The 16,563-nt window shown below is 36.9% G+C and overlaps 1 protein-coding gene across 1 annotated transcript in view; it reads right to left on the bottom strand.

Moving 5' to 3' along the window:
• The window catches only part of IQCK (IQ motif containing K), a 36,615-nt gene that overhangs the window by 1,804 nt on the left and 18,248 nt on the right, over nt 1–16,563 (bottom strand). Inside the window, exon 8 of the mRNA XM_058849968.1 lies at nt 11,016–11,127. Within this exon, the coding sequence (XP_058705951.1) occupies nt 11,016–11,127 (112 nt within the window). The remainder of the gene's footprint in view (nt 1–11,015; nt 11,128–16,563) is intronic.

Genomic DNA, 16,563 nt, shown 5'->3' with positions numbered 1-16,563 from the left:
CCTAGCATATAAATATATTTTTGTCATTTAGGACAACAAGCAGGGTCAATAAAGAATAGTTTTTCTATGTCTCAGTGGAAAGAAGAATGTTATCCATGTGATTGCAAAGGGTTTGCCAAATGGGAAAAATCAGTCAAACAAAGAGCACAGGGTTGCTTGCTGGAGTAAACAATTCTAAATGAACAAAAGCTCTACATAAAAGTAAAATGTCCCACCCCCTAGTGAAAGCTGTTTTCAAAGCTCTGTATTCTTTCAGAGTGTTGTAATACAGATTAACCTAATGTTTTTCTTCTGCTGATACAACAGTCTGGTTTCTCATTCTATTTGTGTGATTTCAGCTATCTTATTCTGGTTTTGATATTTTTCACTTTTACAAACTGCCTTTCAATTTAAATCTGCTTTTCTATTTCCTACACTTCAGAAGATGTGTCTGTACTATACACTTTTTACATCAAGCAAGTTTGTTGAGAGATTTATATATAAAAGCTAAGCTAGAGGCAAAGAAAGCCAAATAAGCCCAAAAAGATCCCATTTTGAACGTACAGTTTCAGGAGAGCTTAGTTACCCTTCCAAAATACACAACTGAAAACCAGCAAACAAAATCCTCTTGGTGCATACTGGGAATACTGGGCTGCAACAGGCCCATGTGCTAATTTAAGGTGCTCAGTGTGCTCCCAGCCCGGAGACTCTCAGCTCATAGGAAGTTCACGGGAAAAGTGCTGGATGAGGAGGGACACAGCAATCCCTTAGAAACCCAAAATGAGACGGCAGCAGCAGGACAAACCCTGTTTTACAGTGGTCAAGGCAATACATGCTCAGTGCCTTGATGGCACAAGACCTTTCTGGATTTTAGAGCTTCTGTTTGTACAGCTGTTAAGCAGAGAAATCAAGAGTGGATGTAATGTCCCATGTGACTGTGAATGTCCTGTATACAAAATACTTTCTATTGCACTGAATTTTATCTAATCTTCCTTGATGTGATGAGGCTGACATTTGCAAATATTTAATAAAAATTGCGACATTCAGAAACCTCAGGGCTCACACACTTTCAGATTAAAATGAGCAGGTGTTTTAGGTATCTGCTAGCAGTGCTTTTAGTCAGTAGTGTCCTTTTCTTATCATAACCTGTGTTACTTAAGCATAACAATTTCCAATCACATCACACCAAGCAGGAAGCACAGGCTGTCAGCATAAATCTGGATTTCAGGCAGTTATTTAAATAGTTTTTGACATATACTTGCTTCCTATGCAGATAGAAAAGTAAGATGTCCTCAGGATTCAAATAAGCTGGAAAGATGGAGAAAGAAGCTGCCTGGCTACGTATCTCCACTAGAAATTTCCATTGGAGAAATGTATTTTTCAGACTGTGACACCTCAAACTGAACTAGCTTACTTCAAATATTTTTAAATGCCTAAGGAAGATGTTTAGAACAACTTACACCACCTGATAATCCAGGTGGTTTTTTCAGACAACACTTATCTAAAGCAATGAACAGTGTAAATGTCAACATCAACAGCCTGGCTTACAACTGTGCCATTCCTTATGCTGAATTTTAGTTATTCCAGTCCTAGAAGTCTAGAAGTCCTATCATTGTTTCAATAGAGGGATAAACCCCTTTCAGTTTTCAGTTGCATTTAATAAAGTATTAAATCTGAACTTAAGCAGCACCATTCCTGTTCCATCTCTCCGTGTCACTGTGTGCAGTTATGCAGGGCCAGCTCCCACCACTGTGGGAACCACAGCTGTGATTCTGCTGCAATGAAACCATTCCCTTTTCTCTGCTGAGATTTCCTGCATGCTGGGGAAAGGCATATGGACATAACTGGGCAGAACAAACTGGCCCAGGATGCCATTTACACAGTGGGGATTGCAACTGTGCAGGCAATGCCAAGAAAAGTGATCTCACAGAAAGCTGGATTCAGGAAAATTGCAAGCACTTTAAATCCCAAGATGTTTGTGTAACTGATTGTATGAAAACTATTTACAGAGAATGTCTAATTTAAGGAGGTACAGTATTAGAATTAACAATCATGCTCCTTGGCAGCATGATCAGTATTTCATATTCTTCTAAAACATCAGCTCCTATTTGAAGTCCTGAGACACAGAGGAACTGAGGCCCTTAAGTGCTGTAACAGTGTAAGTTAAGAAAAAATAAAATCTCAGATCTCACTTATTTCTTCTAGTACTGGTATTTCTACCTGAACAGGTCATATGGTTTCTCCTATCAGAACAGTTTAAATTTTTAGGACTATGTTTCAGTCTTTTTACTCCTTACTCTTATTTTTTCATAGTAAGAAAACCTGATTAAACGATGCTTTAGTCACATGCACGTTCTAAATCATAGGACACTATAGCCACTACTGCAATAATAAGCACTAGTGGGGACTGTGATTAATTTCTTTGGAGGTGAAGTGGGGGTGTTCTTGAGGAGCACAACTGTTAACTGCTATTTTTGACCTGCTACTCCTACTACAATAAAGTCAACTACTACTTGGTCTGCCACGTTCCTTGGGAATGCAGCTCATTTGACATAGTTTATCATGTCTGTGCTGCAATGCTGAGGCACAGATGATGGCTAAAGGGAGCACTAGAATGTATCTGGATTTACTGTTCATTAGCTCCTGGGAAGGGAAAATTCAAAAATCTGCAAAACTTGGAGCTTTTGTCCTATTTATATAAGCATTAAGATCAAACATCCTTATCTAATTTGGGTGGAAGACATAATTTCCCCTCATCTTAATGTCCAGGACTGGTGTTCTGGTTGGACACTTGGTTGTTTCAGCATAACAGTGAATAAACTATGACCTACTTTGTGCACTACTGTTTAACACAACTGGCTTGTGACAGTAGCTTAGGAAAGGTTTATGCTCCCACTCTTTATTGAGTGCACTTCTTCACAAAACTCTAAGAACTACATTTAGTAATTTAAACAGTTGAAAACCGTAATGAAAACTACTATAGACTCAGACTATAAGAAGATGAAAATCCATTAAAGAAAATCTATTGGAATAACTTATTAGCAGGGGCTTAGAGTAAAATATATATATAGAAATGAGTTTCACCCTAGCCTCCCAATGAAATGCCAAAGAAGCCTGAACATGAAATTGGAGCCACCAGCAATCTTGCCGAAATAAGACCTGACTTTTAAAGAGACAGTTTTTTTCTAAAGCATTTATAGTTTTAGCCTCTTACTATTGGAAGGCTGCCTGTATACAATTATTAGTGAAACCTTTCACTCCAGGAAATATTCAGTCACTAGTGATAGGAAAATGATCTATTGAATACAGATATATTAACCAAAGAAGTGATAAAATGGAAATGATACTCATAGACACTCCTGCATGTCATTAATCTGAAATGGAACTGTTAGAGGATCACTCAGCAGAAGAGGCTTCTGCAAAATGGATTTTTAAAAGGGACAGGACAAACCTAATTCTCCAAATCAGGAACAGAGTTTGTCAAATGCTTAGTCTAGCCTTCATGACTGTAGAGGACAAAAAGTTTCAGGGCATTTTTTAATTCACTTAGGATCAGATTAGCAAAGCAAGAGCTGACATACAGGAGACTTCCAAACACCAACATTCAGCGATGCATATGGGAAATAAGGGCTGAAAGATCTCCAGCAGAATTTGTTTCTGCAATGCACCATTGCTTTCTTCTGATTTTGACAGGAAGACTCAGAATTCATTAGAATATATTTGAATGGCATTTTTACAATTCAAGGTGCACAAAAAGAAGAGAAATATGGGAAGATACAAGTATTAGAGTAGATGAGCAACTGACACGAACACCTCAGGAGAGAAAAAACTTCAGAGAAGTAGATGTACTGGAGACTATTGCTTACAATTATCCAATTGTCCTCCAAATCATTCAATGACCTGAGATTTATGAAGAGACAGCCGCAGAAACACAACAGTTTATGGAACACAACCCTGAACGGAGAAGAAAATCCAGAATGAAGGCAACCAGCACATTTCCAAAGCATCTGATTAATGAGGTACTTTTCAATATAAATAGTCAAGGTAGAAAAAGAGAATGATGGAAACAGAAAGAACTGACCAGAAATAGAAATCATTCCTGAGTGGCAGGTCCTCACCTAAAAGCATTTGGGGATTTACAGGCAGAAACCCAGAATTCCAGATTTGCTGGGAAGCTTCATGAAAACTGCATTTATACCCATTAGCCCCTCTTAGTTCTGACATTATTCCAATTTGCAAAAATGTGATAGGTTCTGCGAAGTTACCGAATTTAAACTCTTGTGCAGACTAAAACAAAGCATCAGGTAAGAAAGCAGACTGTTATGTCAGAAAAGACATCCAGGTGACTGATGCCACAGGGAGGGTTTCAAGGGAGTCAGGGCAAGCAGCTCCGGTGTTCTGCAATCTGTCACCCACTTCTTTGTATTCTCTGAGTCGTATTTTAACACTCCACTAACACCTCGTGGTCTTCCTTTCCCTGCCCCACTTCCCCTCGTTTTGTTTTTTTTTTAACCAAGAGTCTCAAATCTAGTTTTGCTGCAGGACTATTTGGACACTTTCTTTTTCAGTTGGTGACAGCCTTTTCTCCAGGCTTCTAACACATCCCAGAGTTATAAAGAGAAATTTGGGGTTTGCTTATCTAAATGGCTCACAAAAAACACCGGCAGCATTTTTAATAAAAATGCTCCAATGTTTTTCACTTTTAAGGTTAAAAGCAGAAAAAGGAAACAAAGGAGATTGCAGAACCCATGAAGAATTTCTCCTCTCCTTAATAAAAAAAGAAAAAAACAAACAAAAAAAGAAGGCGTTTATATAATCACAGAAAAATCACCAAATTGCAATTGTCCTTTTTTTCCCATTACAAATGATTATTAACAACTGCAGAGTGATGAGTGAAAATACAGCTTTGGTACTGGAGGATTAGTTCAGACTTGTGCTCACAGGCCTGCTGCTGTGCCTGTGTAAGCACAGTTCAGAAGATCACATGCTGTAGTTTATCTAAATGATCATCTTTCCTTTTTATTTTTTCAAACATTCTCAACGTAGTTTCAGAAATTAAATGTTACTGTAATCTTTATAAATTTTCAAAGATGTCTGAGTCCAGGGTGTGGACCAATAAATTGGATTCTGTATCGTGAGTCTTATGACTTTTATCACTACATTCTCAGCTGTTAGTGCCAAGATTAAACTTTCAGAAACATCTCAAGCATTTTGAATTAGGCTTGATGAAAACCACCAGCACATACTCGGCCTTTGGTACTGCTTTGTTCTTTAATTTTCTTTTTTTTTTTTCCTTAAAAAAAATATATATAAATTTTAATGTCTTCTTCTATGTAAGTCAAATTTTATACATGTGCTTTTAAATCAAAAGTAATCATATATTTGCCCCTATTCTGACTGCAGCACTTTTGCTTTCAGAAAGAAAAACCAAATACCTGTAAATACAGTCATGTTTTTAGAAATAGGGAGAGTGAAATTACTTTAAGCACGGTGTCCTAGTGACAGCAAGCAACCTTCCACTTTTAACCTGTTTATAAAGCTTGGTTTGAAACCAAATTATTAGAAAAAATACATTCAACATCTAAGATCTTAATATATATGTGTGTATCTAAATTTTTTATATAGCAGATTAAAAGTGTAAAACCATAGAATATGAGGAGGTCATCACTTAAAAGAATTCCACTATGAGATTAATTAAAGAATTACAGCTGCAGTAAAAGGAGATGAAATTAGAAACAATTATTTTGTTTAAAATCTTCCTCAATTATTTCAATCACCCTTGGTGAAAGTGGTGGGGGGAAAAACGAAACTCTCACATAAAACTAATTCCTTGTATTTTACAGGGCTGAATTTTCCTAAATAAACCACTGAGATGCAGTTTTTAAGAAATCCATTAGCTATCAGATTATGTCTTTTCCTAATCCAACATTATTACCTGCAGTAATTTTAAATATTTTCTTAAGCCTAGTGTAAGATTTCCCATTTACAAAGATATCCTCTCTTCAATATTTCCTTTGGGAAACAACTCAGTCCTACAAACATGCATGTGGTTGTAACTTCATTTATGGCCCCCAATAATAAGGATGTTTATAGAATGAATTTAAAGAAGTTTCACAGTGTGGCCATTTTTTCCTGGTTTTGAATTTAGCATTTTTCTCTTCTCCCATTAATTCTGCTTTGATGTGATATGATTGCATACAGGCATCCTTCAAAAGTATGCAGACTAGACTTCCCCTGTTCAGCTAACTTCATATTAAGCTTTTGAATCCTTCCTCATCATTCAGGTGGAGACATCACAGCTGTATAAGGAATAAATGCATTTCTTTGCTTTTGACACTATGCATCTGTTCCTGCTCTAGCACCACAAATATGCAGCCTGTTCTCCCTTTCATCTCGTTCATATTTGCAAGGATTTTCCAGAACACCTCCATTTTGAGTTCTACAGAGTATTGCTGGATGCATCTTCCCAAGGGAAAAGATTGTTTCCACTAAAGAAGTATTTTTCAAATCTCTCCAGATAGGTAAGTAATAACTTTTACTGCCAAAGGAAAAATACAGCTTGAAAATTGAATGGAATGTAAAAGAATATTCCCTCCTGTATCTGGAAATCACCCTCCTCACCTGCTGTGAAGATCACTTTCTGTCTTATTTTGATTTAACTACATTTTCCACACACTGTGCTTTCTCTGTTACTCAAGTGCCTTGCAAAGCCCAGGCTATGGTTGATTTATAAGACCTGCCAGCTAATAGGGTCACAATAGGTACTGCCATAAACCCAGGACTATTTATTTGTTTTACTATTTTCCCTAAGAACACTGATTTTTAAAACTAAAATGTTACAAATTTTTTGCAGATAAGAAGAACAAGAAAAAATTCCTTTAGGACAGCGTAGCTGAAAGTACTGTTTGTGTAAGAGCAGCATTGGTCTTTCTAACAGCAGAGAAGTAACCATTGCAACAGAGTGTCAGTAGAGTGTTTTGGTCACAGAAGTGATGAACCAAGATTTTGGCATTTTCAGTAAAAAGTTTAAATACTTTACAAATTCCTTGCACTGTAGGACAGACACTTTTTCCTTTCCAGGGCTGTCCCATCAGTACTAAATCTGCACAAAACAGTGCTCAGAAGCACAATCTGCTATTCACTCACATTCTCTGGAGGTTGAGTTTTAATTAACTGCATTTTCAAAGCAAAAGATTTTTTAATTCTGTAAAAAGTTCTGGAACAAATTTATCCCATCAGCTGTGCTACACTAGAGAAAATTCTTTCTCCCTTCAAGTCTAAAGCTGTGAGCCACTAAACTGAGTCTTAAGTGTTATGCTTATCTCTACATTTTCAGTCTGAAATTGTTCCGAGTAAGGACTGTCATACCTTAAATATAGTTCATTTTGTGGAATGTAATTTTACACAGCAGTTGAGCAGTATAGCAAATAAAATGTCAGCCAAGAATGCTGTAGCTTTATGATCCTGGATATATGTTGAAAGAAACACACTTTTTTCTTCTCACTCAGAAAGAAATTTTGCCAGCATATGCATTAAAAGAGGTCAACAGTCCTGCAAGGTGCTATTAATGCATAAAGTGATTTTCATGCAGTTTTCACACTTTCTGTCCTCGAGCACTTTGCAGAACTAATAGTAAAGAGTATAAAAGCCGGGCTGAGAGAGGACGGAAGGGTTTCCCAGGGAGGAGTGGGAGAGCTGGCCGTGCTGTGGAGCCGGGCCCGCAGCTCCCCGGGCTCGCCTCACAGCGAGCGGCCCTCACGGCGCGGCTCCGTCCCGGTCTGTGTGCTGCCCGCAGCCCTTGCTGTGGGTGGAAAGGGTGTCAGTACCGCTGAGCCTGGCAGGCTGATCCGGCAGAAAACCCTGCCGAGAGCGGCGGAGCAGAGCCCAGGAGCGGGGCGGAGGCAGCCGGCAGCGCCGCTGGCAGGGAGCGGGCGATGGCAGCGGCCTCGGGGCTACAGCGCTGCCTTCGGAACGGGAGAGCGGCTGCAGCAGCCCATCCAAACCGGGCTCCTGGGCTCCACTGCAAAAACAAAACACCCACCACAAGTGTTTCATTCTGCTCTAGTTCTAATGAAAACTCAACTGTTTGTTTCAAAACTAACGGACGTGGTTTAACGACTTTCTGAAACACGAAAAATAAATGAAGAATTACTTTTTGGATTTGTTAATTACAATGAGTTTACAATTCTAATATCTTCTTACTATCTTTTTTTTTTTAAGTATCATCCACAAACACCATTTCATAAAGTTATGTTTTTACCTAGAACATACCCTTGCAATAAGGTTTCATTGTGCTGAAAATCCCTACAAAGCAGACTGCCTGTTAGCTCCCATTAACTGAGGCTTTGGCTGATATTTCCGTGGAAGGTATGCTGATCTTTCTAGTAGTGTCAATAGAATCACATTACTGCTCGAGTCATCATTTTCTAAAAGCTATTTGGCAGCTCACCATTCATCCCCTACAGTTAGATTCAACACTGTTTACAGCATCTAATAAACAGCCATATACAAATTAAAGAGATCCTTCATTATATTTCCTAATGTGGTTAATTTCACAATAAAATGCTGTATCTGCTTAAAAATGTTACTCTTTTTCCCTTTGACCATGAATCTTAATGCTTTATTTGTGATATCTGAGTTTTTAGTAACAATAAATGCTTTGTCTGCTTGATGCAAAGAGTTCAGTGGTTTAATTAAAGGGGATTAATTGAATTAACCAAATTATTATAATTATTATAATAATTCAGTTGAAACAAATGCTTAGAAAGACAACGTTAAAAAGTAGTTGAGTTATGCCATTCATTACTGTGTGGGTGTTCACAATCCACTTCAGCACGAAGTCAGCTGGCTTGGATGGAATCACTGGTAAAAGCAGTTAAACTAACCCTGCTGACTATACAATGAAATGGGGTTTAACGACACCAATAAACAGCAGGAGAATAACAGCAGAAAAAAGAGCAGCTGGAGCACTAACAAGATGAATTATGGCATCACAGCTGATATTGATAATGAAAACCCCTGGACAGTAACTTCTCAAACTTGTACAGCTGTTTCCAAATAGCCATCTGTCTGGGCCCCAAGGCTATTTGATGTGTGGATACTCTTAACTTAGCAGAGTTCGGTTAAGAAATTACAGTAACACTGTGATAATATTGAAAGCTGATGTGATATAAGCAGTATAAACTTATATTGGTTTAAGGAACAAAACTGAAAAGGGGCAATTTTGCAACTTTCTTTGAAGTGGTGAAACAGCTGTGTGTCCTACAGTCCTAAAATAAATTATTTGATGACAGGAAAGCTCTGTGAGAGTGATTAAAAGGAAATTTGTTTTTCCTTTTGGAACAATTGGCAAAGGAAGTCTTATCACTACGTAAGTCTCCAAAACAACTTAAATATAGAAAGATTAAATTTCTTCAGACACGGGAGTTTTAATCAATTCAACTGTCAAATGACACAGTCCACCCTTACCCCATTTGTCTTCACTGCAGCATTTTGAGAATGGGTTCACTTGTCCTCTAAAAATGGACTTGTAATTTTCACCTTTAAGATTTTATATGCATGAAGACTGCAAGCTATGACTGTGTAATCACCTAAAATCATATTCATTCTTTTTCACATGGCTGTATTGTGAATATATAGGTTTGTTTCTTGGAAGTTGGAAACATGCATCTCTTACTGGTACCATGGACAATGGAATGAGTGAAAAAACATGCCTTGATGAGATGATAAAAATATTAACAAATTGAAAACAGAGTCTAAGCCACAAACATTAAATTGTAATCACTTAAAAGGCATTAGCAAGCCTGCAAGATCAACCTCTGTCATTATCTCCAGGAATGCAATTCTCCAACAATTAACACTGACAGAATTAACCAGGTATTACAAAGACAAAAATTCATCTTTTATATTTTAAATTTATAATGAGGATAATTTTATGAAAGGAAATTTGAGTTCACTGTTTTCAGATACTTAAATCCAGATATATCTGTGTTTTGTTTCAAAAAGAAAAAATGCCTACACATTTTTACCAAGTCAGCTCATAATAAACTATAGTAGAAAGGCTATGAAATCCCACTTGAAGAAAATTTTGGTTGCTGTGCCAAAATTTTCTTTATATGTCAGTCAAGTCTGCTAGAAGACAACTTAACGTCTCACTGATTTTATCTTTTCATAATTTTTGTGCACTGTTACTACATGATTTAATCTTCTAGGTCTAAGCTACTAAAACCAAGAATTCTACTTCCTTTACTGCATATGAACACCCCATATACACACACACACATATAAACACAGTTTTCCCCAGTTGTGATGTATAATTTTCTTCCTCTGAATTAATTATTTTCAGCTATAAAATATGCCTTAGGCAGTTTCAAGGATTGGTAAATAAAACCTGATATTTCATAGATTAAAACTGCAACATAAATACAAATGTTTGGAGAATCTACACAGCCTTTGTAACAAACTCCTATCACCAAAAATTATCACTCTCCTGTCCACAAACAGGGCAAAAAAATAGCACGTGACAGTGTCAGTTCTTGAAGCAATCTGGCCTTATTTCCCTTGGCAATTTTTTAGGCTGTTTGGGTTTGTTGGGTTTTTTTGGTTTTTTTAGATCTGTGCAGGCCAAGTTCTACTGTAAATAACTACAGGAAAGTGCCAATAGAATATTTACCGGATAGAAATCTGACAGTTTAGAAAAACTGTACTACAACCCATCTGGTAAAAATCAGCTTTACATGATGAGTAGCTGGTAGTTGTCTAATCCTGCCCTAGAAAACACTGTGCCAGCAAATTCATAGTTTCCTGAAATTATTGAATTGTAGATTGTATTTTTCATTGCCACTTTCAGCTGCACAGGCAACTCAAGTAGAATAAGTATTAACTGTAAAGAAACAGCCAAGCATTTCCACCAGAATTACCTTCTCTCTCAGGATTAGTGTCCTACTGTGTGGCCTATTTTTTAATACAACTCAAAGTATAAAAATTCAACACAGTGTAAAAACAAGCCAACCAACCCCACAATTTAATGCACTTGCCTTTGGCTTCCTGTTTAATCCAGAATTTTTTCACTACCTCATTAATGTGCCTCTCCTGTCTCAGCTTCTTTTGCCACTGACGTAGCTCTTGTATTTCACTATCACAACGAACCTGTGAAATGGGAATCAGAAAAGAAAACTATTATTATATACTTTTGTGTTACCCAGGATGAGGATACAAGTTTTTTCACAAGGCTGTGGCTGGGCAAATATGTGACAGCCATCCTCTTTGCTGGGCCTGAGGTAAAAGCAAAGTCACAGAGGTTTACAGTCAACTTACACAGAAATAAAATCCACATAATTGACAAATCCAGTTGAAAATATAAATATGTCTATTAGGGGATCACTTTGCTTACCAAGGACTCCTGAGAATGAGATTGCAGTGAGATGCTAATTCTTTAAATTAATTAAAATTTAAAGCCTTTTGCTGAAGGGTATTAGTGCCTTTAGAAAAGCATAACACTATAAAACCAACCCATTGACCAAAATAATAGAGTAGAAGAGGAGCATGAAGGGTCATGCAGAAGAAAATTTATTCCATCAACCTGATTCACACCTGCCATCAGCTGCAAATAGGCTGACTGGCAATCCCACCCACACAACAGGAGAGCCATTAATCTGTTATTTGAAATGACTGGACTGCATTACATGATATCTATTCTTTGTCAGTCAATCACCCCATGAAAGGCATAATTCTGCTTCCACAAAATTACAACAGTCAAAGGCCTTGATTTCATTTAGATGTAAGTTGAATTTTTCTAGTATTGTTTTTATACTGGTGTAGTTCCTACTAACATAGAAGTGAACTAGCTCTGCATCAACAGCTTTTACCACTCTGCTGCTTACACTTGTTGTAAGCAGGATTTGATTAATTAGCAGTGTGTTGCCCATTACGGGCACAAGATACTGTCCTGAACAGTGGAAAGGGACATGCCAGCATTACCTTAGACACTGGTGATTATTCTCTCAGAGACAGACTCAAATTGTAATAGAATTCTTTTTAAAATGCAGTTTCTGGGGTTTGGGGTTTTTTCCCCTAAATGTTACATATAAAAATGTCATGATATTTCAGGACTACATTTAGAGAAGCTGTGGCTGCCCCATCCCTGGCAGTGTTCAAGGCCAGGTTTGATGGACTCTGAGCAGCCTGGTCTGGTGGAGGGTGTCCCTGCCCATGGCAGCAGGGTTGGAACTGGATGATCTGTAAGGTTCCTTCCAACCCAAACCATTCCATGATTCAAAGATTCAGTGTCCTGGTAATTCAATCTGAAATGGATCAACATGGTAGAAACAAGCAGCAATAAGCTCAGTTTCTCCTGGACACATTTTTGCTTGCAGGAAGATAACCACTTAGTTCCCTAGAAAATTTCTAAATAAAATTGTACTTATTGTATTCTTACAGGATATGGTGAAGGGTTTGCTCTATGACTTGAACGTTATTATATGCTCTTCTCCATTACACTCTGCTTTTCTCTCACTTTGCCAAGACACATACAGAGCAAAAGAGCACGACTTAGTTTTCCACTAGTTATAAAAAACCCTAAACCTTAAAGAAAACAGTATAAATTATTTATCAAAACTATCCTTTCCTCCCAGGATTCCTCCTCTGTGCTGCAGCTAAGAATGCAATAAACAGTAGCTGAACTCCCATAGCACTCTTCAATCCACTTAGAAGATAACTTGCTATGTTTCAGACAGTGCACTGGCAGAGCAGAAATACAATACAAGGTTACTCGATCAATAAAAACAGCCAAGACTTTTGCTCAGTGACTTGGGATCAGATTCATCTTAGACCTCCAATAATATTCCATTATACTGATATAGTTCTGTATAAATTTAAAATTTATAGGGATTTCTTACAAGGTTGCTATGAAATTTTAAAAAATAAAGAACTTGCAGCTACAAGTGACATCTTCAGCTATACAAAAAGATAAGATAATTTTCTATTAAATCCATAGAAGACTATTTTCAAAAATAAAATATAATCCAAAAACAGGATAATTTATTTAGGCTTGCAAAAGACATTTTTTCTTTTATGCTGCTATATATGCTTTTATAAGCCAAATAATTCCTGATTACATGGAGTCAGTTCACACAGGAAAGGGTTAAGGAAATGCTTATAGGACACAAACATGTAAATGACAGAAGTGCAAGAGGCAGGGAGACAGAGAAATTACTACCTCCATATCTAAATATAAAATTTCTGAAAACATGATGTGTCCATTTACAACTTCAGCTGTATAGAACCTGTACTTGGGCTCATGACAGGGCCACAGTTGTCTCTGTATATTGAAAATAAAGACAATAACTCTTAACAGTTAAAAGATTAAAGGCAATTATATTAGATTCTGTATAGTCTCCCTAAGCAAATAAAACAGTGGTAGTGCAATGAAATACACAGTGAAATACAGAGTTCTGAGATAAAGACAGAGCCAGATACTCAAATACTCCAAAGTCAGCATTAAATCCAAGCAGTAAAATGAGCTCCCAGAACAAAGTGTCTTTTTAGAAAAATGGCCAAAAAGAAGGAAAAAATAACACAGATATGCCACCTCCAGTAATACAGGTGACAGGCATGTAACAAAATACATTAAAAAGGTGCAAATATGCTTAATAGATTATAGCTTAGCATAGTTATAATGTAGTTTAGCACACTGATACTTCCTTAGAAAGATCTTTTGTTTTGAAACCAGAGTGGAATGCTAGCATGATGAAAAAGCCATGACTTAGCAGCAAAATCTCCAGGCAAATAAAGAGAGTCAAGAATCTTGTCCAAACAACTGACCTGTCTCTCCTGCAGACCAGAACTGCCTGAAGCCCTGGAGAGGTCTTAGCTTTGAAGGCAAAGTTCACTCCTACACTTGATGTAAATAACAGTGAATATTTGTGTGACCTTCTGTGTTTAAGCCTTTGCTAGTAGCCACAGCTTGCTGGAAAGCAATATAAACTGTGATAGCAAAAGCACAACTACACTTTGCAAGCTACAAAGCAAAATTGAAGCATTTTTATCTTCAACTTTTGTTCAAAAGATGCATATAAAATAGCACTGAGTGTTCACATAATACTGTCTAATTTGAACTCTAAGATATTACAAGATTTAGTCAAAAACCCCATGCTTTCAGTGCTAGGTGAGAACATACACAACAGATAAGGGTGACACTAAAGGTTCACCCACAGACATCAGAGGAAATTCTATTAATGAAAAATTTCTGTTAGTCAAGAATAGTTATGCACATTTTCAGGATTAAAAAGACCCCATTAAAAAAAAATAAAAATGGCACTAAGCAAAGAAACTGCAGTAGAGGGGGGAAGAAATGTATCATCTGTTGTTGGAAAAGTGCCTAGAAAATTGACACCTAGCTGAATACTGCCTTGGCCCGTGACAGATGAATGGAACCTCAATAAAAAAGGATGGTGGAAAGGGAAAAGAAAGAATTCTGATGACAGAGCTGTCTCAAGTCTTACTTGAGTGCTCCTCCTGGCCCTCAAAGAGCCCTCTCAAGAAGATGTCTTCCTTTCTGTGATCTCCTCAGAGAAATCATCAGTTGTATTTTCCACTGCTATTTGTTCTGGAATTCAATTCTTGATTAAACTTGAAATAATTGTCAGAGTGCCCATCAATGTCTTTGTATGAAAGATTGTAGCAAGGACTTGGTTGATGGCAGCCATTAATTATTACTACAACAATTAAACAAGTGTTTTTCTGAGATGTGCTGCAGATAAGGATGAGTTTACTGTTTTGATCATGCTTTATTATAAGAGTTCTCATGATTCTGTACCTATAGCTTCTTCCCCCCTTTACATAGAAAAACCTTTACTGTTTGATCCATTTTTGCATTTTTTGCCATGTGTTTCTGATACTGGCATGCTCAGACAGCTGGAGGTAGCAGAAACAAGTGAAGTATCAAGAGAAGACATGGTGCTCAGTCAGTTATATAACTGGATAAACTCTACTGCCTAAATAAATATGGTCAACAAAATACCTCAAAAATGGTCTGAGTCCATAGAAGATATCTTAGAAGACCAAGGATGAAGTACCCTGTCTCTCCATCCCAGTGTCATGTATCTGTGTGCTCATGTTTAATTATCCACTATTATCACATTGTGTAAATTTTATTTCGAAAGCAGGATTTCAAAGTTCTAAAGCATCTGAATTATAAAACAAGGTTTAATAAAAAACTTCAGAAAATAATTTCAAATTTTGACACAATAATATCTTTAGGATGCAAAAAAGGCATTATTTGTAGGTATTCAGTTATTATCAGCTATTAAATCAGCATTAGCTGACTGAGCTATTTATTTTAAAAGCTAATAATCTGAATTCTTTGGTAATTTTTCATAACATACTTATCATTAATGTGATGAAATCCCATCTAAGATTAGTGTTCTCTTAATCTGCAAGCCCAAGGACAACACATTGCCCAATGTAGTAATTTTTTACTAATGATATTTATTTTATATTCTGATTGCAATTTTTAATTTTAAAAACCCCATATTCTTTCACCTCAAATAAGGTAAAACATTAATACCTAATTTTATAACCTGAATAATTTTTATGTCTCCCACCTTTTATAGCTAGACTTTCTCATTTCTGAGAATTGGTTTAGAATGATAAATACCAGTGTGGAAATCCTGAAGTTCATCTATACAAGGAAGAATTGTGCCCTTCACAAGCTTTCAGAGAAGCAGAAGATATCTGAGCAACCTTGCAGTGTTCAGCAAACATAACTGTTATTGGATAATGGTTGCCTCCACTGTAAGGATGCCTGCAGGGATCCTGTCAGTGCTAATTAATGTTAGTGTCAATGCTGCCTCTGCTTAAAAAAAGAAAAATAAAGGAAAACAAACAAGCAGAAAGAGTTGCAAAAATCCATCAGCCAAGAAGAACATTTCAAGGTATTTCATCAAATTTGGCTGCACAGAACATTATAGAAGCCACTTACATATTCATGCTTATTAAAAATAGTAGAGAACTTAACAGCGTGTTTTATACTGATTGTTATTTAAAGAGCACCTGACATCCTGAGATATCTCACTGTCCATCACAACAAAATTGCTGGAGGCTACTTGGAAGCTTAAGTTTTGATAAAGGAAGTCAAAGACATTTCTTCATCACCAAAGTCACCTGAATTTCAAGTCCATTTCTTCCTGACGTGTGAAGGTATTAGAGCTTTTAAAAAATATATTTTTTATTTTAAACTTTTTCAGGATTTTCAAATTAATTTATTTAGTATCCTAGGGTTAGCATGGCTGTTGCTCTCCAAAATAATAGCACTGGACACTTTTCTTTGCATTTATTTTATGCACCTTGCTTTTCCCCCTTAAACAGGGAATGGCACTAATGCTGTGTTACTAGTATGCCTTACAACATCTGCTTGTCATTTTGTTTCCCTTTTCCTTGAATAACAGCATCCATGCCACTCATAAATCTCCTGTCTCATTCTTGGTCTCAATTCCTTGTCCTTTCTTTCTGTGTGCATTTATTTCTCAAGAGACCTCACCAATCCTCATGCATCCCCACATTCACTCACATATCCCTGCATGAAGC

Source organism: Poecile atricapillus, chromosome 14 (genome assembly GCF_030490865.1).
Source record: "Poecile atricapillus isolate bPoeAtr1 chromosome 14, bPoeAtr1.hap1, whole genome shotgun sequence".
In the NCBI taxonomy this organism is placed as follows: Eukaryota; Metazoa; Chordata; class Aves; order Passeriformes; family Paridae; genus Poecile; species Poecile atricapillus.
Note: the sequence above shows the minus strand (reverse complement) of the source record. Positions and strands in the feature narration are given on the sequence as shown.